The sequence below is a fragment of the Mobula birostris genome, chromosome 17 (assembly GCF_030028105.1).
Source record: "Mobula birostris isolate sMobBir1 chromosome 17, sMobBir1.hap1, whole genome shotgun sequence".
In the NCBI taxonomy this organism is placed as follows: domain Eukaryota; kingdom Metazoa; phylum Chordata; class Chondrichthyes; order Myliobatiformes; family Myliobatidae; genus Mobula; species Mobula birostris.
Window position 1 is genome coordinate 12501246 of NC_092386.1, and position 23255 is coordinate 12524500.

General features: G+C 38.9%; 1 protein-coding gene across 1 annotated transcript in view; it reads left to right on the top strand.

Moving 5' to 3' along the window:
* tmem167a (transmembrane protein 167A) overlaps positions 1–23255 on the top strand; it is a 43912-nt gene that overhangs the window by 15435 nt on the left and 5222 nt on the right. The window contains exons 2-3 of the mRNA XM_072281274.1: positions 10002–10111; positions 16224–16258. Of these exons, the coding sequence (XP_072137375.1) occupies positions 10002–10111; positions 16224–16258 (145 nt within the window). The remainder of the gene's footprint in view (positions 1–10001; positions 10112–16223; positions 16259–23255) is intronic.

Here is a 23255-nt window from a genome sequence, read left to right on the forward strand (position 1 = left end):
AACCTTTCATGCCCTGACTAATAAAGAACCTATCAACCTCTGCCTTGTATACCCACTGACTTGGTCTCCACAGCCACCTGTGGCAATGAACTTCCACATTCACCACTCTCTGGCTAAAGAAATTCCTTCTTGTCTCCTTTCTAATGGGTGTCTCTTTATTCTGAGGCTGTGCCATCTGGTCCTTGACTCCCCCACCCCCCACCATAGGAAGCATCCTATCCACATCCACTCTATCAAGGCCTTTCGGTATTTGATACGTTTCAGTGAGATCCCCCGCATTTTTCTGAATTTTTGTGAGTACAGGCTGAGAACCGTCAATTGGTCCTCATCCAGTAATTCTTTCATTCCCAGAATCATTCTCGTGAACCTTCTCTGAGCTCTCTCCAATGTAAGCATACCCTTTTTTGATTCTAAACTGCTCACAATACTCCAAGTGAGTCTTTAACAGTGCCTTATAAAGTTTAAATATTACATCCTTGCTTTTATATTCTAGTTCTAATGTTGCATTTGCCTTCCTGACCACCAACTCAGCCTGTAAGATAACCTTAGGGAATCCTGCAAGAGGACTCCCAAATCCTTTTGCTGCTGATTTTTGAATTTTCTCCCCATTTAGAAAATAGTCTATGCTTTTATTTCTTCTACCAATGTACATGACCATACACTTCCCAAAACTGTATTCCATCTGCCACTTCTTCGCCCATTCTCCTGATCTGTCCAAGAAAGTCTGCAGCGTCAACACTACCTGCCCCTCTACTTATCTTCGTATCGTCTGCAAGCTTGGTTACAAAGCCATCAATTCCGTCATCCAAATCATTAATATATAACATAAAAAGAAGTGGTCTCAACACAGACCCCTGTAGAACACCACTAGTCATCAGCAGCCAACCAGAAAAGGCTCCCTTTATTCCCGCTCTTTGCCTCCTGCCAATCAGCCAATGCTCTGTCCATGCTAATGTCTTTCCTGTAGTACCATAGGCTCTTGTTCAGCAGCTTCATGTGTGGCATTGCTGAAAAGGCCTTTTGAAAATCTCAGGGCACAAATTCATCAATTCTCCTTTGTCTGTCCTGCTTGTTACTTCAAACAATTCCAACAGATTTGCCAGGCAAGATTTACCCTTAAGAAAACCATGTTGCCTACAGCCTATTTTATCATGTACCTCCAAGTACCCCAAAACCATATCCTTAACTATTGACTTCAACATCTTCCCAACCACTGAGGTCAGACTAACTGGTCTATAATTTCCTTTCTTCTGCCTCTCTCCCCTCTTGAAGAGTGGAGTGACATTTGCAATTTGCCAGTCCTCCAGAGCCATGCCAGCATGTATTAATTCTTGGAAGATCATTTACCAATACCTCCACAGTTTCTTCAGCCATCACATTCAGAACCCTAGGGTGTGCAACATCTGATTCAGGTGATTTATCTACCTTCAGAGCTTTCAGTTTCACAGTTGCCTAGTGATGGCAACTGACACTTTCGAACTTCTAGCATACTACTAGTGTCTTCCACGGTGAAGAGTAATGCAAAATACTTAGTCGGTTCATCTGCCATTTCCTTGTCTTCCATAACTACCTCTCCAGCATCACTTTCCAGCAGTCCAGTAGCTACTCTTGATATCTTAACTGTTCCTAAGACCTATGGATAACTTCAAGAACTCCATCTCATGTTCTCAATATTTATTTATTGTTTATTATTGTTATTATTTTTCTTTTCTGTGTTTGCACGGTTTGTCTTTTGCATATTGATTGTCCATCACTAGGGACGCTCACCACTTAGCACATGCCCTCTTCTCATTTGCACCACCGGGAGCCTGTGAAGACCTGCACTCAGTGATTTAGAAACAGCTTCTTTCTCTTCGCCATTAGATTTACAAACGTCCATGAACTTTTCATTCCTTTTTTGCTCTGTTTGTTTTATGTAGTAATTTCATGTCTTTGCATTGTACTGCCACTGCAAAACAGCATATTTCATGTCATGTCATATCACGTCAGTGATAATAAACCTGATTCTGGTTAAGGTTTTAACTTAAGTACATGCATGGAGAAACATTTGGCCCCCTGCTGTCTCTCACACATCCCCACCATAGATTCTGCCTGACTTGCTGAATTCCTCCAGCATTTTTTGTGCGTTGCTCAAAATTTCTGGCATTTGCAGAATCTTTTATGTTTCCACTGTAATATCCGCTGTCCTGCTGAAAAGAGGTGAAGGCCTGCATTTGACATATCTTTATCACAAATGCTTCCAATCTTGGCATTTACATTCTTGTAAAAGTATTCATCTGCTTCTTGTCTTCACCCACCATCCATCACAGATTTATCAGCCATCTATTTTGTAGCCCTTTATCTCCTCTTCATTATTTTTCCTTTCCAGAGTTTAATCAGCTTTAAAAGGAGAGTTTAGCTTTATATGTCATGCGCACTCCAAAACACATAGTGAAATGTGTCATTTGTATCAAATCAAATCAACTCAGTGAGATTTATGCTTGCAGCCCACAATTGTTGCCACACTTCTGCCAACATACATGCTAACCCTAACATATATGCCAACCCTAACATATATGCCTTTTGGAATGTGGGGGGAAACGGGAGAAGTTGGAGGAAACCCATGCGGTCACGGGGAGAACATACAAGCTCCTTACATACAGTGGCAGAAATTGAAATCCTGATCTCATAGCTGGCACAGTAAAGAGATTGTGCTAACCACTACACTATTGCACAACATTAATGTCTAATGTTCTTCACATTGTGATTCATTCTTGGCCATAATTTCTGTTCATTCTATTGGTAAATATTATCAGGCAGTTTTAACTGTTTTCTTTGTACTTTGTACAAGCTGCTGATGCATTTCACGATACTTCAGGGTGAGGATCCAATTGGTAGATGTTTGATATCTCTCTTCATAGAACACTTGGGTAAATCGCCTGCATTACCGGTGGTTGGAATTGTTTTGCACTTTTGCTCTGCTGTTGTTAAAGATGGACATGAACTTGGAGCTGCTGGCCATTTTGAGTTGTATAGCACAATGTAACCGGGAAATGGGAAGAATACAGGTATTAAAGTTCCCAGAGAAGGCCAATTCTAACTTTCTGATTTGTAGAAACAGACCCCTTCTATGTTAAATGACTTTCGCCCTTAGAATTTGCCTTGTATCAGTGTGGAGCTTATCGTTTATTGCATTGTGACAACAGAAAGTCAAAGTACTTAACTGTACATCATTACAAATTGATGGCAATCAGTCATATCTGACATGCCTTTTAGCGTAAGCATTCAAGTCTGCCCTCCAAATTATTTGTCGCTAACACTGCTAACCCATCCATTAACATTAAGTCATAGTACTCGCCTTCCAAAGAGTGCCCAAACTTGTGTTTGCATAAGTAAAAAAACTATTGATGATAAAAAAGTTAATGTGAATAATTTATCAAGCATTGTCCTGCTGGAATTTCAGTTTTGCATATTTCCCACAATCCCCATGTATTTTTAAACTCTTCTGAAAACATCAAGACATGCATCATGTCTTGGCCAACAAATGTTGGTTGGATTGGTTCTTGGCTTCGTTGGGTTGTTAGTATCTTCTGATGTCCCAAGAGAACAAAATAATGCCACCACAGAGTCGTACAGTATAGAAATGAGCCCTTCAGCCAATTCCATGCTGGCCTCGGTCCCTTCAGAGTTAGTCCCATTTGGCCTATATTCCTCTAAATCAGGAGTTCCCAACCATTTTTTATGGCATGGTCTCCTACCATTAACCAATGGGTCCGTGGATCGCAAGTTGAGAACCCCTGCCACAACCTTCCTTATCTATGAACAGATTTAAAGTTTTTTGAACATTGTAATTATGTAAAACATGTCCAGGTGCAAACTGTAATAGTGACCATAACCCAGAAATATGTCATGTAAAAGTAAAACTTTAAAAAACTAAAGAAACAAAAACCTGAACAATCCCTTGACTACTCACAATTAATTAAAGAAGAACACTTAAGACAAAAATTTACAATTGAAGTAAGGAATAGATTTCAAAGTCTAGAAATAGAATCTGTTGAAGATGATAGCAATCATGTAGAAGTGAAGTTTAACTCTCTGAAGGATGCCTTGGTAGAATCAAGTCAGTGATTCCTAAAAAAGAAAAAAGCACAAAGAATAAATGGATGACAGATGAAATCAAAAATCTAATGGAAGAAAGGAGACTGAAGAAAGCTAATCCTATGGAATATAAGTCCTTAGATAAAAAAGTTAAAAGCTTATGTCAAAAAGCCAAAGAGGAATGGTTAAACAGGAACGTGAGCAACTAGAAAGAATCCCTATTACCGATCCAAAAAGGGTACATCAACAAATCAAGAATATCACTGGTAAAAAGCTCCTCTGTTCTTCAGGTGGATGTTTGAAAGCAAAGGACGGGACCATTATGAGATTATGAACAGATCGACTGAGTTTATTCAGGAATTGTTTGAAGACAATCGAGGCGAAAAACCAGAAATTAAGAATATTGAGGGTCCAAGTATTTTAAAATCTGAAGCTCGTAATGCAATAAGTAAGATGAAGAAAGGAAAGGCAGCAGGTCCTGATGAATTAGTAATAGAACAAATTATCGCCTTTGAAGATTATAGAATTGAAAAACTTACTGATTTAATCAATGACATTTATGAGACTGGAATAATACCAGAAGAGATGAAAAAAAATCAGTATTTATCACTTCCTAAGAAACCTGGAGCAATAGAATGTGAATTACATAGAGCCATAAGTCATATCACTAAGATACTTCTAAGAATTTTGATGACAAGAGCTAAAAGTAAGATACAAGCGGAAATAGGTAAAGAACAATGTGGTTTTGTGAAAGACAAAGGTACAAGAAATGCAGTATTGATGTTAAGCATACTATCAGAACGAGCTATTCAAGTGCAAAAAGATTGTTTCATCGACTACACAAAAGCATTTGATAAAGTGAAGCTCAATAAGTTATTTGAAATATTACAGGAAACTGTAGATCAAGATTCGAAAGACCTCTGCCTAATCAGAATTCTGTACTGGGAACAAACTGCCGCTGTAAGAATAGATGGAGAAGTGAGTCAGTTTACGAAAATCAAGAGAGGCGTTAGACAAGGGTGTGTTTTCTCACCTGACTTGTTTAATGTGTACAGTGAAACAATACTACAAAAAATAAGAGACATCTTGGGAATCAAAGTTGGCGGTGAAAACATCAATAATTTCAGATATATGGATGACACTGTTGTTAATTGCAAGTACAGAGGAAGAACTACAAAGCTTAATTGATATAGTTGTTGAAGAAAGTGCAAAAATGGGTCTAACTATCAATCACAAAAAGGTAATGTATGGTGATATCCAAAAAGAAGGAGAATCCTATCTGCAGGCTGAGAATAAACAGAGAAGACATAAAACAAGTACAGAACTTTTGCTACTTAGGAAGCTGGGTGACAATCAGATGGCAGGTGCGACATGGACATCAAAAGAAGAATAGGGATGGCAAAAGACACCTTTACAAGAATGAAGAGTATACTGACCAACACTAAACTAGGCATGGCAACTTGCCTCAGAGTACTGAAATGTTACGTTTATCCAGTTATGTTATATGGATCAGAATGCTGGACAATATCTTGTAACATGAGGAAACGAATTGAAGCAGCAGAGATGTGGTTTTTGAGGAGGATGCAAAGAATATCATGGACGAAATGAATATCTAATGAGGATGTCATGAACAGAGCAAGCACAAAAAGAGAAATAATGTATGAGATCATGAAAAGGCAACGTGACTGCATTGGACATGTGATTAGGAAAGAGGAGTTAGAATGTACAGTAATTATGGGAAAGATTGAAGGGAAGAAAGCAAAAGGAAGACAAAGACAAATGATGATGGAGACAGCAGTCAGAGAACTGGAAATGAATACCAATGAAGTGATCCACTTGACCCAAAACAGGAGTGTGTGGGCCATGGCAGTCAAAACTCAATCTGAGCATGGCTGCCACCCCCTCTGTGAAAAAACTTTCCCCTCAGATACTCTATAAACCTTTCCCCTCTCACTTTAATTTGTGCTCTCTAGTTTTAGAATCCACTAATCTGGGGGGGGGGGGGGGGATTGACAGTACACCTTATTTAAGGCACCTTATGATTTTATAAACATCTCTACGGTCACCCTTGGCCTCCCTTGCTCTAAGAAAAATGGTGCCCATCTGGCATCTTCTAAAACTCAAGACCTCCAATCTCAGCAACATACTTGTGAATGCTCAGTTTTGTTAACCTTATTGGCACGTTTCCTACAGAAGATCAACCAGAACTGCACACCGTATTCCAGGTGCTGGCCTGCCAACATCATCTACAACTATAACGTTACATCCCAATTCTTGAACTCAGTGCCCTGTCTGACGAAGGCAAGCATGCCAGATGCCTCCTTCACCATCTTGTCCCTACTATCAGGGTACTAGTACTTGTCAGGTTCTAGTATGAGGTCTGTCTGTTTTACAACACTCCCCAGAGTCCTGTTACTCACTGTCTCAACTGCTCTGGTTTAAATTCACAAGATGTGTCACTTCACTTCACACTTGTCTGTGCTAAGTTTCATCGTGATCACAGGCTTCCTATATAACTTGAGGGAAGTTCGTAGCTTGTGATTACTTTAGTCCAGTTGGAGCTGTAATCCACAGCAGAATACAGACAAATCGTGAGTTGAGGAGGGAGTTGGTGGGCGGGTGTGCAGACAAGAGATATTGGTTGGGGGGGCAAGTGGAACCAGAAGAGGGAGGAAGTAGAGACAAGAAGGCAAATGCAATGGCTAGCATTCATTTCAAGAGAACTAGAATACAAAAGCAAGGATGTAAGCTAGCCAATAATATTAAAGAGGATACCAAGAGTTTCTTCAGATACTTAAAGTGTGAAAGAGAGATGAAGGTGGATATTGGACCATTAGAAAATGATGCTGGCGAGATAGTAATGAGGGACAAAGTATTTTGCATCAATCTTCACTGTTGAAGACACTAGCAGTTTGGTGGAAATTCCAGAGTGTCAGAGGTCTGAAGTGTGTGAAATTGATATTATTAGGAAGAAATGCCTGAAGGTAAATAAATCACCAGGACCAGATGGTGTGTACCCCAGGGTTCTGAAAGAGGTGGCTGAGGTATTAGTAATGAATTTTCAAGAATCGCTGGATTCTGAAATGGTTCTGGAAGACTGGAAAATTGCAAATATCACTCCACTCTTCAAGAAGGGAGAGAGGCAGAAGAAAGGAAATTATAGGCCAGTTAGTCTGACCTCAGTGGTTGGGTAGATGTTGAAATCAATTGTTAAGGATGTGGCTTTGGAGTACTTGGAGGCACACGATAAAATACATCATAGTCAGCATGGTTTTCTTCAAGGGAAAATCTTGCCTGACAAGTCTTGAAATTCTTTGAAGAAATAACAAGTAGGATAGATAAAGGAGAATTGGTTGATATTGTGTACTTGGACTTTGCAGAATCAGGTTTATTATTACTGACATGTGACGTGAAATTTGTTAACTTAGCAGCAGCAGTTCAATGCAATACATAATCTAGCAGAGAGGAAAAAAATAATAAATTTAAAAAACGTAATAAATAAACAAGTAAATCAATTACATATATTGAATAGATTTTTTTAAAATGTGCAAAAATAGAAATACTGCATATTTTTTTTAAAAATGTGAGGTAGTGTCCAAAGCTTCAATGTCCATTTAGGAATTGGATGGCAGAGGGGAAGAAGCTGTTCCTGAATCGCTGAGTGTGTACCTTCAGGCTTCTGTACCTCCTGCCTGATGATAACAATGAGAAAAGGGCATGCCCTGGGTGCTGGAGGTCCTTAATAATGGACGCTGCCTTTCTGAGTCGCCACTCCCTAAAGATGTCCTGGGTGCTTTGTAGGCTAGTACCCAAGATGGAGCTGACTAGCCATACAACCTTCTGCAACTTCTTTCGGTGCTGTGCAGTAGCCCCTCCATACCAGGCAGTGATGCAGCCTGTCAGAATGCTCTCCATGGTACAACTATATTAGTTTTTGAGTGCATTTGTTGACATGCCAAATTTCTTCAAACTCCTAATAAAGTATAGCTGCTGGCTTGCCTTCTTTATAACTACATCGATATGTTGGGATCAGGTTAGATCCTCAGAGATCTTGACACCGAGGAACTTGAAGCTGCTCACTCTCTGCACTTCTGATCCCTCTGAGGATTGGTAAGTGTTCCTTCTTCTTACCCTTCCTGAAGTCCACAGTCAGCTCTGTCGTCTTACTGACGTTGAGTGCCAGGTTGTTGCTGCGGCACCACTCCATTAGTTGGCATATCTCACTCCTGTACGCCTTCTTGTTACCACCTGAAATTCTACCAGAAATTCTTGATAAGGATTGACACAGGTGGCTGCTTAACAGGCTGCGAGCCCATGGTATTTCAGGCAAGATTCTAGCATGGATAAAGCACTGGGTGATTGGCAGTAGGCAAACAGTGGAAATAAAGGAAACCTTTTGTTGGCTGTGGTGTTCCACAAGAGTCTATGTTGGGACCAATACAGTTTGCAAAATATTGGCAAATGGAATACAGTGTCAGGAAGTGTATGGTCATGGACTTTGTTAGAAGAAGTTAAGGATAGACTATTTACTAAATGGAAAGGAAATTCAAAAATCTGAGGTGCAAAGAGACTTGGCAGGATTCCCTAAAGGTTAGTCTGCAGGTTGAGTCTGTGATGAGGAAGGCAAATCTGATGTTAACATTCATTTCAAGAGGACTAGAATATAAAATCAAAGATGTAATGTTGAGGCTTTATAAATTACTGGTGAGGCCCCACTAGTATTGTGAGCAGTTTTGGGCCCTGTATCTCAGAAAGGATGTGCTGAAACTGGAGAGAATTTGAAGGAGGTTCACGAAAATGATTCCAGAATTGAATGGCTTAACATATGAAGAGAGTTTGATGACTCTAGGCTTGTATTCAATAGAATTCAGAAGAATGAGGGGCGACCTTGTTGAAACCTATTGAATGCTGAAAATCCTTGATAGAGTGGATATGGAGAGGATGTTTCTGATGGTGGGAGAGCCTAAGACCAGAGGGGACAGCCTCAGAATAGAGGGGTATTCTTTTAGAATGGAGATCAGGAAGAATTTCCTTAGCCAGAATATGGTGAATCCATGAATTCTTTGCCACAGGCAGCTGTGGAGGTTAAGTCTTAATGAAAATTTAAGGCGGAGTTTGATAGATTGTTGATTGGTCAGGGCTTGAAGGGGTACAGGGAGAAGGCCGAAGATTGGGGCTGAGTGCGAAAATAGATCAGCCATGATGAACTGGCAGAGAAGACTTGATGGGTCAAATGGCTTGATCCTGTTCCTAAATGTTATGTAATGCTGAGACTTAATGAGGTATTTGGATTATTGTGAGCAATTTTGAGCCCCATATCTAAGAAAAGACATGCTGGCATTGGAGAGGGTCCAGACAAAGTTTGTGAGAATGATCCCAAGAATGGAAGAGTTAATGTATGATGAGCATTTGATGGCTGTGGGCCTGTACTTGATGGAATGAAGATCACTGTGGGAGGGATCTCATTGAAACCTCCCGAATAGTGAAAGATCTGTATAGAGAGGACGTTTCTTATGTGGGGGAGTTGAGGACCAGAGGGTACAACATCAGAATAGAAGAAAGCCCTTTTAGAACAGATGAGGGGGAATTTCTTTAGCCAGAGTGTGAGAATCTGTGAAATTCATTGCCACAGATGGCTGTGAGGGTCAAGTCATAGGGTATATTTAAAGCAGAGGTTGACAGGTTCTTGACTATTGAGAATGTCAAAGGTTACAATGAAAATGCAGGAGAATATGGTTGAGAGGGAAAATAGATTAGCTACAGTCGAATGGCAGTGTGGACTCAATGGTTCAAATGGCCTCATTGCGCTCTCCTGTCTTAGTCTTATAATAAAATGTTTCTCTTTTCCTATTCCATTTAATTCGCCTTCTTTACAAAAGTTAAAACATCTAATATACTGTAATATTTGTATTTTATTCCCACAGTCGGCAATTTTCAACTTTCAGAGTCTGCTAACGGTGATCCTTCTCCTAATTTGCACCTGTGCTTACATCAGGGCCCTAGCTCCCAGTGTTCTGGACAAAAATAAAACTGGGTAAGTTTTATTTCCAGTACTTTGTAGAATAATATTTTGAAGGTCACTTTCAGGAAAGCATACTTAGTCGGGTGTGGTAATATAGAAGAGTGTCCTTTTCCCATTCCTATTCTGGAAGTTTATTAACACAGAACTTAGAACAGTACAGCACAGGAACAGGCCCTTCAACCCACAGTGTTGTGCCAATCCAATTAAATTAGTTATCAAATGACCAGCTAAGCTAATCCGGTCTACCTACACAATATCTATATCCTTCCATTTACCTCACATTCATGTGTTTAACATGTAAACATCTCTTACAAGTCTCATGTATCTGCCTCTTCCGCCACTTCAGGCAGTGCTTTCTAGGCATCCACCACTCTGTGTTGGGGTGGGGGGGGGGGTGCAGATCTTGCTCCTCACATATCCTTTGAAATTATCCCCTCTCACTCTAAATGCATGCCCTCTGGAATTGTTGCAGAATTTTGAACTGCACAGTCTAATGAAAATTCACCTCGGGGACTAATCAAAAAGCAACTGAATTGTAATTCTCACAAGTTCACCAAAATGTGATAAAATTGAATGATTAAATGGTTTTGTCAATCCAAATAAGGTGAACAAACTACAACGATTTTTTAAAAATTTTTGTTCGTTTTGGCATTCTACTGTGGCATCACTCACAAGTAGGTGTGGCTACTGCTAAAAGAGATGTGTGATATTTGAAAAATCCATTTCAATTTTTTGGTCAGTAGCTGAAGTGAGTTTTCATTAGAAACTTTGAATTGCATTTTGTCAAACGAGAAGGTGATGCAGCTTAAGCAACCTGACTTTGTTAAGAAGGCATTTGGCGTGTTGGCCTTCACCATTCGGGTACTGAGTTCCAGAGTCGCAAAGTAATATTGCAACCCTCTGAAACCCTGGTTAGACCACACTTGTGGTCAGTTCTGGTTGCCTCATTATAGGAACGATGTGGAAGGTTTAGATAGAGAGTGCAGAGGGGATGTACCAGGATGCTGCCTGGATTGGAGAGTATGTCTTGTGAGAATAGATTGAGTGAGTTAAGGCTTTCCTCTTTTGAGTAAGAATGATGAAAGGCAACTTGATAGAAGTGTACAAGATAATAACAGGCATATATTGAGTGGATAGCCATATAATTTTTCCCAAGGTGAAAGTGGCTAATGCCAGGGGCATAATTTTAAGATGATTAGGAGGCAAGTATAGGGGGATGTCAGAGGTAAGCTCTTTATGCAGAGAGTGGTGGGTGCATAGAGCATGCTGCCAGGGATGGTGCTAGATGCAGGTACATTAGAGATATCTAAGTAACTCTGAGATAGGCACACAGATGATAGGAAGATGGAAAGGAAGTGTTGGATTAATCTTGGAGTAGGTTAAAAGGTTGACACAACATTGTGGGTCAAAGGGTCTCTACTGTGCTGAATTGTTTTATGTTCTATTAACCAAACGTGCTTAATCTATTTTTATTCATGTTGCAGTAATTGATGTATTTTTCTGCCCCTAGATTACCATTTGTCTTCATTCAGTTTGTAGTCCAGGTTTTGTTTTTTCAGGATGTCATTGTTGCTCAGAACTGCACGAGACTTGCTTCAGTGTGTATGACTCACTGTACAGGTGGAATTCGCGCATTCTCCCTGTGACTGCATGATTTGCCACCCACGTTGCAAAGATGTGCATATTGGATCGTTCATTTGGTGGGCAGCATGGTGGCTAGCATAATGCTTTACAGCGCCAGGGACCAGGGTTCAATTCCTGCACTGCTTGTGACAAGTTTGTACCCTCCCATGACTGTGGGATTCCCCTGCATGCACCAGTTTCCTCCCACATTCCAAAGACGTACAGTTTAGGGTTAATAAGTTGTCGGCATGTTGGTGCCGGCAGCATGGCGACACTTGCAGGCACATCCTCGGACAATGTTGGCCATTGAGGCAAACGACACATTTCAAAGTAAGTTTTGATAAATGTGAAGCTAATCTTAATTGGTCAGTTTAAATTATCCATGTTGTGCAGGTAAGTGGTAGACTCTGGGGAGAATGAAATAAAATTGGTGTACACAATGCTTGATGGGGATGAGGACTGAACAATTTTTGAATCTGTGGAACAGTTTTGACAGTTTGTGATCCAACCCTCCAGTTCATCAGCTATTAAATCTGCATTTAAATTGAATGTCTTGAATATTCACAGGCATTCAAAATTCACATAGGACCCTTTAAACAGGAATATTAACATTTTATCTTAAAGTTAAAAGACTAAAATCTTTCCATTCTCCCTGCAGCCTATTGCTTCCATATATTTGATTGGGCCCCCACGTCTGAGCCAGCAGGGCTGCACAGATGTTCAGTAGCTGGCAGTCGCTGAACAGAAGGCTCTTATGGGAATTGCCTAGTTATGGGCATTTGTCCCGGCAGATCTTGACCAAAATTTGACACATTATCGCTTTGAGACTTTTTATGGGGTGTAGCAAATCCATAGATAATCTTTCTAACTGTCAATATGATTGATTAGCTTGACAATTCCATTACATTGGTTTTAACAAAAGCAGCCATGCAGTCTACAGACAACTGAATTTATAAATTTGTTGCTTTGAACTGTAGTCCAGGACATATTGATTCTTCTGCAGAATAAAAGTGGTTCCTGTCAAATATTCCCATTTGCAGTGTCAAGAAGACCACTTTTCTTAATCCATCTGAATTTGTGCACTTGTTTTATTGGGAAAGCAGGAAACTTTTAGCAGTCTTGTGAAATAGGCTTCCTATGGATCATGAAGACAATAAAAGACACTTGCCTAATTCTAGCCAAACTGGGGAAAATATTTTGATGCACTTAGCCAAGCTCATAAATTTTCATTAATGCACTTCTCTCTATTTGTCATGGAGAAAAGTGAATTAATACAGCATGGCTGCTCTACTCTTTATTTAAGCAAATGGGTTGTGGAAGTGAAGAAGACCAATTTTACACAGCCAAACTTCTAAGAAGCTACTGCCCCAGCATGTTGTACTAGTTAAGTGAATCACACAGTAAACACTTACAAATGGTGAGTGGAAGAAAGCTTAAAAGGCACAATTGTAATAGAGGAAGGAAGAAACTGGCAGAGGAGATTAGCCCATTTGCAATATAAATCCACATGCACATCTCTGCGGTGTCACAGGGCACAGGATGAGCAAACTAACTAATGTGAAATCAGGATCTGTTTGACATTTGCATTGAATGTAGAACTACCAGGAGGTAGTCTGAGACCATTTTGGCTTTCTACCAGATTGGCTCTCCATCAGTTATACTCAACTGGTACAAAGCTAACTTTCTAAGATATACATGTGGTTATTGTCAAACCAGTGAGTTTAATTTTAACTACGCCCTTACATTTTACCTCCTGAGAATTAGTTTTTTTTAAATTCAGCCCAGACTGATGGAGTAATACTCCCATTTCCCGCAGCTGTGAAGATACTAAATTAAGTTTAGACAGTTGTAACCTAGTTCCTTGTAGACATGATTTCATAGCACAAAACTGTAATCTGGTGCAGATTGGATATTTAGCTGAGAGAGGCTGTAAGAATACTGACATGGAAAGTGGAAAAAATAGTAATGGTGCAGCTGGGAGTGTTCTTGCATTGAAAGTGAGTTATGTTCTTGGGGCAGGACAGAAGGCTTGTTTGTGCCTGTGTTTGGACCTGAGGTACCTAGTCCCGGGTGTTTGATGACCACACTGGGTAGGAACTGTGGTAAAAGAAAAGAAATACATTTTCTGAGGCTGGGGTTCAACTTGTTTTTGTTTGCTCTTTGCTTCATAGTTAATGAAGTATGCTGATCAACAAATGTTTTTGTTAATATGTCCACTTTAAGGAGTTGTAGAGCTATGGTTTCTTTGGCCCGTCGAGTCCATGCTGACCACACTGGTCACGCTTGTACCAATTCTCTGCATTTATAGAACAGTATAGGCCCTTCAACCTATGATGTGCTGACTTTTTAACCTACTGTAAGCTGAATCTACCCCTTTTCTTCCACGTAGCTTTTCATGTGCCATCCAGCCCATGTACCCCCAAGCCCCATCCCTCCATGTACATATCCAAGTGCTTTAATGATGCTGTTATATCTGCCTCAACCATTCCTGCCAGCAGCTCATTTTGCCGTCATAACTGGTCATAAAACTATTTTATTTATTTGTGAAATATGAATGATCCCAGAGTCTTTGTAACAGCCCATAGTATGTACGAAAATGTGTCTGTGGTGGAAGATCAATGTCGTCTTGTTGACCAATGGAATTATTAGAGGTGCTAAATGGCTTCACCGTGGACCTTTTTCTTGTAGGTACATGATGGAAGTCGCACAATTATTTTTATATTTGTTGCCATTAATGTCAGTAAAACAATGACCACTTCTATTTGTATAGAAACTATTGAATAGAATAAACCATTCAAAGTGCATTATGAAACAGTGTTCAAAGTTTCATTATCAAGGAGTTTTTTGGCCAGAAGGCCCAAAGTTTGGTTACTCCAAGAGAAAGGACAGCGAGGGATCTCCAGATCTTTTGTCCTTTGGAAATTCAAAACCAATGCTGGAGTAATTTAAAATTCAGGGAAGGCTTACGAGACCATAATAGGAGAAAGGGAAATTTCCCAAAGGATGGTGAGGCTGGAGGCAATTAGGAAATATGGAAGAGATGGGTTGTAGAGGGATAATGCAAAAACAAGAAAATGAGTAGATGCTGGAAATCCAAAGCAACACACACTGGAGGAACTCAGTAGGCCAAGCAGCATCTATGGAAGAGTAAGCAGTCAATGTTTCAGGCTGAGATCCTTCATCAAGACCCTCTGAATCCTCTCTGAAAATTGGAAATAAACTAAATTGAGTGATTCCTGTTGCCACTGTAAGGACATTTGCATCTATACCGATGTTCACTTCCCCAAGAAGAAAACTAAAGGTTCACTGTCTCAAGTCTCCATCTCTTTCAACAAATGTTCCCTGATCTGCTGTGATTCTACAGCATTTTGTTATCTTTAACTGTCTCAAAGATAGCACTTCAACTGTCTTAGAGTGGCACTTTGTGTAGTTGGGTAAATAGGCTTAGTGACTCAGCGTCTCTTTGGTCAATTGTAGTTCTTGTTTTCAGAAGAGCATTACAAAATCCATTTATTGAAAGTCTGAAATAAAATTTAGGGGAATTTTAACATGAGAATTAAAAGTCTCCCATGGGTAGAGTAGCAAAACAGTTGAATTACTGGACTTTAAGATCTAAATCATTGACTTAAAGAGGATTGGGTAAGTTCAGTTTAATATTTAAATATGATTTGCTCAAACTATCTTCTTCTATTTAGTTTTATTAACTTCAGTACATTAAATTCATGTTTATTCCAGCATGCACTGTCAAACTGCATGGATGTCTAAGGTGAAAATGAGCTTTAAAAATTTTAATTCTTTAAACTGGTGTTTACTTACAGGAAAAAATATATTGGGTAAAGTAAATCTATTGTATCGGTTGATCTGAACTGTTAAAGGCATTTCAGCAGTAGATTTTTTTTTCCAACAATTAGCATTTCTTCAATCCATCTGCTGCTTCGGTCTGACTTTAGATAAACTTGAAGAGTTGAGCATGATTTTGATAATTTTAAGCTTTTAATTTGGCAGATAGGATGTCTATTCCATTTCCTACACCTTGCATTAAAGTGTCAGTTGTTGTTTATGGAGTTGCTCATTGTAATAACGAGCCTGAAATTCTCATATAACTATTCATGACACATTTTTCCATTCGTGAACCAATCCACCAGATGTGCTGTTATCATGGTGTTGTCATTCAATAAGATTTTCGTTAATGCTCCAGCAGTTTCTATGTCTTTTTTGTTCAATGTTGGATGTTTTGATCCTCCATAATAATTCAAATGAGTGATTCTTGTTTGTTTTCCCACAGTGATATTTCAACATACGGTCTTTCATGACATTCTGCCACAAGCTAGAAAGGTTTCCTTCACATAAGTGTTGTTTGTACATTGCTAGCCAGAAAAGTGCTTTATCTAAAGTGACAAATACAGCTTTCAGTAAAACTTTAATCATTCAGATTTCCTCAATGTTAGATTTTTTTTCTAAATGTAATATCAGTGGATAAAGAAAAATATTTGTTTTCCAGACTTCTGGGGATATTTTGGAAATGTGCCAGAATAGGTAAGAAAGAAAATTGATTAATGGTGTGTTTTAAGTTTTGAATGTTAACTTTTTTTATTGCTGTTGTAATTTCTTTGGCAATATTTTAAGATTTATAGCATAGGATCACAGCTAGGAAGTGCTTGAAGCCCAAAGACTTCCCTAAATTAACTAGTGAATTTCTATCATCATCACAGTAACATTATGTAGATCTCAAATTCATATGTTTAGTCTATGTATGAACTGGCTGTTTATTTTCTGTGTCTAATCATTTTGAGTAAATTCAAACCACACATTTTTAGAACTTAACAACCTATATTATTTACCAACCCAGGAACACAACCTCTATATTTGCTCTATTTATTACAGTAGGAAGTATATCAGAATCAGGTTTACTATCATCAGCATGTGTCGTGAAGTTTGTTAACTTAGCAGCAGCAGTTCAATGCAATACATAATCTAGCAGAGAGAGAAAAAAAATAAATAAAGTAAGGTAGCGTTCACAGATTCAATGACTATTTAGGGGAAGAAGCTGTCCCTGAATCACTGAGTGTGTGCCTTCGGGCTTCTGTACCTCCTACTTGATGATAACAATGAGAAAAGGTTATGCCCTGGGTGCTGGGGGTGTTTGATAATGGACGCTGCCTTTCTGAGACACCGCTCCTTGAAGATGTCCTGAGTACTTTGTAGGCTAGTACCCAGGATGGAACTGACTAAATTTGTGGCCCTCTGCAGCTTCTTTCAGTCCTGTGCAGTAGCCACCCCCTCAATACCATATAGTGATGCAGCCTGTCAGAATGCTTTGCATAGAAGTTTTTAAGTGTTTTTGTTGATATATCAAATCTCTTCAAACTCCTAATGAAGTATCGTTGCTGTCTTGCTCTTTTGGGACCAGATTAGGTACTCAGAAATCATGACACCTAGGAACTTAAAATTGCCCACTCTCTCCACTTCTGATCCCTCTGAGGATTAGTAAGTGTTCCTTCATCTTACCCTTCCTGAAGTCCACAATCAACTCTTTTGTCTTACTGACACTGAGTGCAAGGTTGTTGCTACAACACCACTTCACTAGTTGGTATCTCACTCCTGTATACCTTCTCATCTCCATCTGAGATTCTACCAACAATGGTTGTATCATCAACAAATTTATAAATAGTATTTGAGCTATGCGTAACCCCACAGTTATGGGTATAGAGAGAGTAGAGCAGTGAACTAAGCACACACCCCTGAGGTTCGCCAGTGTTGATCGTCAGCAAGGAGGAAATATTATCACCAATCCACAGACTGCGGTCTTCTGGTTGGGAAATTGGGGATCCAATTGCAGAGGGAGGTACAGATGTCCAGGTTCTGTAACTTACCAATCAGGATTGTGGGAATGATGGTGTTAAATACTGAGCTATAGACAATGAACAGCATCCTGACGTAGGTGTTTGTATTATCCAGGTGGTCAATGCTATGTGAAGAGCCATTGAGATTGTGTCTACCATTGGCCTATTGTGGCGCTACGCAAATTGCAGTTGGTCCAGGTCCTTGCTGAGGCAGGAGTTCAATCTAGTAATGACCAACCTCTCAAAGCATTTTATCACAGTAGGTGTGAATGCTACTGGATGATAGTCATTAAAGCAGCTCACGTTATTCTTCTTAAGCACTGGTATAATTGTTGCCTTATTGAAGCAAGTGGGAACTTCCACCCTTAGCAATGAAAGGTTGAAAATGTTCTTGAATACTCCTGCCAGTTGGTTGAAGTTTTCAGAGATATATATATTTTGTATGTTCTTATGTATTGCACTGTATTGCTGCTACAAAACAAAACATTTCCTGACATATGTCAGTTATATTAAACCTGATTCTGATTCCAACTAAAAACAAGAATCAGCCAGTTGGCCCCTCATTCATACTTCATCATCCAATACAATCATGGCTGATCTTTTACCTTTTTTCTACACCAACTTTAAATCACTGTCCCGTCAACAGAAAAGGTCATTGGCTACAATCTTATCATCCCTGCAAGACTTGTATGTATCCAAGACAAAAAAGCAAGCAAGAAAAATTATTATGGACAAAGCTGCCTTTTCTGGACTATTGGACAATAAAGTGCTATTGGACTATATAAAAAAAATACCTTCGCAACATCTTAAAATTTTCTTTCCCACACAGTTAATCTGATCAACCATTCTAGTTGACCAACCCCACCACATTTATCTATTATCCTGGCAGTACAGTCTGAACACTTTAAACCACTTTTTATAACGCTGCTTACATTGTATAAGTACATGCTGGTATTAATTCATTTTATTCCATATCCTGATTTTAACCTTTAAGTTTATTTTTATAAATCTTTACTCTTATAATTGTTGACTGTTGTTGCTTTTTGTTGCATGTTGTGCCAACTCACCACAGCAAATTCCTAATAGAGTAGAATCTGTTTAATTGGGACCAGCATGTTTTAGACCAATTAAGCTTCTTGCCCCAATTAGCTGAAATTTCATGTAGTTAAAAGGCAGAACAAGAACAAACAATTGTTTAACTGAGCAACAAATTATGCATTTCAAGTTATGAAATACAGGACAAATAAGGACACAACCAATACCTCTGCAGTACTATAAAACTGTATTAGTTCCTGATAATTATTGGTGGAGGAATTCATCCAGTGTACACTGCTGTCTTCTTTTGATTGTAATTGAACAAAATCAGCGTAGAAATTTACTGCAAATAATGGACTGCCTATGTTACCTTCCTTTATAAAGACAAAATAAAAAGTTATCAAAAATTACTGCTTTTTAAATCAGCATGCATCGGCCCAAATGGATAACACAACACATGCACACATAACTGGCACTATTGAAAAACTATTTGCTTCATAATGTTTAATGGCTGTTTCTGGCATTTCCAATCCTGAATGGTTGGAACCACAGTGAACAAAACAGTTCTGAATTGTCTTGCTGTTTATTTTTTGCCAACTATCAGTGACAAAAATCACTGCTTTTTGAAAATAAACACACATAACTGGCACTATTTAAAAGTTGTTCACTCTAAGCATGGTGTAGTGTCTAATGGCCACGCAAGTACATGCGACTGACACTGGTTAGAAATTGTTGGACAATAGTCTCCTGTACCAAGTAAGCAGTATAGAGTCCCAAATAAAAGCAGGGATTTGCAACTGTTTCCTCAATTAGTTTTTTTGTTCTTTAAGATTTGTCCCAAATATGCGGCTGCCAGGATTAACTGATGGCCAAATTAACTGGAATCCACTGTACATGTAAATGAATATGCTGAATAAAGTTAATCCTTGATCAGTTTCTTTAAGTCAATAAACAAAATCCATTAATTCTGTCCTGCGTATACTCAGAGACTGAGCTTCTACGGCTGTCTCTGGTGATGAATTTCAAAGGTTCACCACCCTCTTGATGAGGAAATGGCCTGCCAACTCAGTCCAAATAATCAATCCATTATCTGGAAACCGTGACCGCTGATTCTAAGCACCTCAGCCAGCGGAAGAAATATCCTTCTATTTCCCCTCTCAAGCCCCTGATTAAACTTCAGTACTTGGTTTGGGAGAGCAGACCTGTACTCAATAATCCAGATGCATTTTTCAACAAGACCCTATATAATTACAGCATGGCATTTCTGCTCATGTTTGATTTACCCCTGTAATTAAGACGAACATTTTATTTCTGTTCCTAATTACTTGCTGAACCTGCATATTAACTTTCAAGGATTCATGTACAAAGACACCCTCTAAACATCACCAACTTTCAGTGTGTTTCAAAACAGAAATCTCTGCTTTTCTAAGTGCTATTTGTAACTATACTGACACATGCCCATTCAACAGCCCTGGTCCTGGATGAATTTGATATGCAGTGGTTCCAATCTAATTCCATTTATTTCTTTATTCCCATAAAAGACATTCCATTCCTTCTCCTTTCCATCCTTGCTGTCCAAGTTGTAATAGCTCCTGGTTTTTAAAAAGAAAATAAAGATTAAGTTATTCATCATATGTCTGTCAAACATACACTGAAGTGCATCATTTACATCATATCAAATCAGTGTGAGGCTTGTGCTGGGGGTAGCCCACATCCAGTGCAAACATAGCATGCCCACAGCTCACTAATCCTAACCGGACATCTTTGGAGTGTGGGAGGAGCACAGAGTACCCGGAAGAAGCCACGCAGTCACGGGGAGAATGTACAAACTCCTTACAGACAGCTGTAAGAATTGAACTTCAGTCTTGCAGCTAGCAACGTAATAGTGTTACTCTTATTGTCTTAGTGTGTCATGTCATCTGTCTCTGCTCAAAACAACGCTTTACAAACTGCTTCTTCCCCTCTATCATCAGATTTCTGAATGAACAATGAACCCGTATACACTACCTCAATATTTTTTGCTCTCTTTTAGCACTACTTAATTTATTTTTTAATATATTTTTTATTGTAATTAATAGTTTATTATTACATATTGTACTGCTGCTGCAAAACAATAAACTTCACAACATACAGCAGTGATATTAAACCTGATTCTGATTCAGTCTTTATCTTGATCTTTCAGTGGAGTTTTGATTATAGAACTAATGTTAGTTTGCACTTTAAAAGCAAATACAGCAGTATAACTACATCCTTTAATGGTACCTCAGTATGACTACTTCAGCACTGGAGAAACACAATGCATTCATATCTGGTGTTAATGGCATTGCTTGTTGTACTCCTTTAACCTTTTAATACTCAATATATGGCCTCTGGTCCTTACTACCATCAGGGAGGATATAAAGGAGTCTGAAAGCTTACATTCAACATTTTAGGAACATCAAACATCAGATAGCTGAATGGTCTATGAACACTACCCTGTTATTTCTTTTCTTGCACTATTATTTTCTATTTATTGTAAGGTCAATTACTTCACAGTATACTACAGCACCAAACAACAAAATGCCACATCATATAAATCAGTGGTAATAAACCTGATTCTGATACTCAACCAGACTGACTACCATTTATTTCCATTGACTTAAAATGGGGGAATGAATATAAAATTTGAAATTAAATTATGACAGATGTCTTAAAGGGAAGTTACAGCTTGCCTATTGACCTAATTAAACAGTGTTTGATTTTACAAAACTTGCCTCCACGTGCCAGACAGTTAAAGTGTATCTTTGCTTAGTTTCATTGCGTAAATCCACAAATGTACAATGGAAAAGAAATGCATTACAAGAAATCTGATCCAGGGGCCTAACAATGTTAAGCGTCAGAAATCCACAAGCAATGTATGGAAAGTATGCCTGAGCATTGAAGGCAAATTTACAGTTTGCCGCATTGTCAAGTTAAGCACATCGTGCGAAACAACCTCATCTCACTAAAAATGGCATTGTTGCTCAACTTAATATTTTAGGTTGGCCTGAGAGCGTTTGAAAACGCGGATGCTAAGAGGATGCTTCTCATCAAAACAATAACTGTAACTGAAAACCTGGGTTCAAGAGCAAACAACTAATTTTGCATAACATGAGAAGATAATCTAAACTCATAAAGTAGCTAGTTAATTAATTAGTGTGCGAGTATTATAAATCAAGAGAAGTGAATTATTTTTAATTTAAACTGATGGGCACAGTGATGGAAAATTTTGTTCCTGGTTATCTACATGTAAGATTGCTGGTGTGTATGTGAGTTTGCAGTTCAAAATAAATTAATTATCAAGGTATATGTATGTCACCATATACAGCCCTGAGATTCATTTTCTTGTGGGAATATTCAATAAATCCAATAACCATAATAGAATCAATGAAAGACTGCACCAGCTAGACATGCAAGCAGTGTGCAAAAGACAACAAGCTGTGCAAATGCAAAAAGAAAGAAGAAATAATAAGAATAAGTAAGCAACAAATATTGAGAACATGAGATGGAGTCCTTAAAAGTGAGTCCATGGGAATGATGGGGTGAGTGAAGTTATTCTCTTTGGTTCAACAGCCTGATGGTTGAGGGGTAGTAATTGTTCCTGAACCTGGTGGTGTGAGTCCTGAGGCTCCTGTACCATCTTCCTGATGGCAGCAGCAAGAAGAGAGCATGTCCTGGGTGGTGGGGGTCCCTGACGATGGATGCTGCTTTCCTGCAACAACGTTCTGTATAGATGTGCTCAGTGGTGGAGAGGACTTTACCTGTGATGGACTAGGCCATTAAAATAAGGGAACAGGTATCAGCAGTATCCTGAATGGTTAGGCCAATCTTGGCTTCTGCCATTACTCAATAAGGTCACGCCTGATTTGGTTGTAGCCTGAACTTTGCAACCCTATCTTTCATCCCCAGGTATTCAGTCCATCCATGTCTACCTTGCATATATTCAAACATGCTAATTCCACCATCCTTTTATGAGAAAACTGTTCACCTTATCTTATTTTTAAACAGTGATTCCTAACACTGAACTGCTCCCACAACCTATAGACTCACTTTCAAGGACTCTTCACCTCATGTTTTCAATATTTATTGATGAGGTTAATTTTTTGTGTATTTACCCAGTTTGTTGTCTTTTGCACATTGGTTGTTTATCCATCTTGTGTGTTGTTTCCTATTGATTCTATTGTGTTTCTTTGTACTTGCTGTGAATGCCCACAAGAAAATGAACCTCAGGATAGAATATGGTGACATGTATGTATTTTGATAATAAATTTACTTTGAACTTTATTTCTGGATTCCCTTACAATAAGCATTCTCTGAGCATTTTTATAAATTACATTAACCCCCTTGAGTCATGTAAAAATTAATTATCTTCATAGGAGAGTGTTCTCCTTCAATTGGGTGGTTGGGTATCTGAAATTAACCTCCTTATTTCTTGCTTGTGTGTTCCTCTTTGTTCATATTCCTTGTCTTGCTCATTCTCCTAATGTTTGTTTCCTTTCATATCTTTGCCTTTAAAATTATGTAAGACCATAAGACATAGGAGCAGAATTAGGCCATTCAGCCCATTGAGCCTGCTCCACCATTCCATCATGGCTGATCCCAGGTCCCGCGCAACCCCATACACCTGCCTTTCGCCA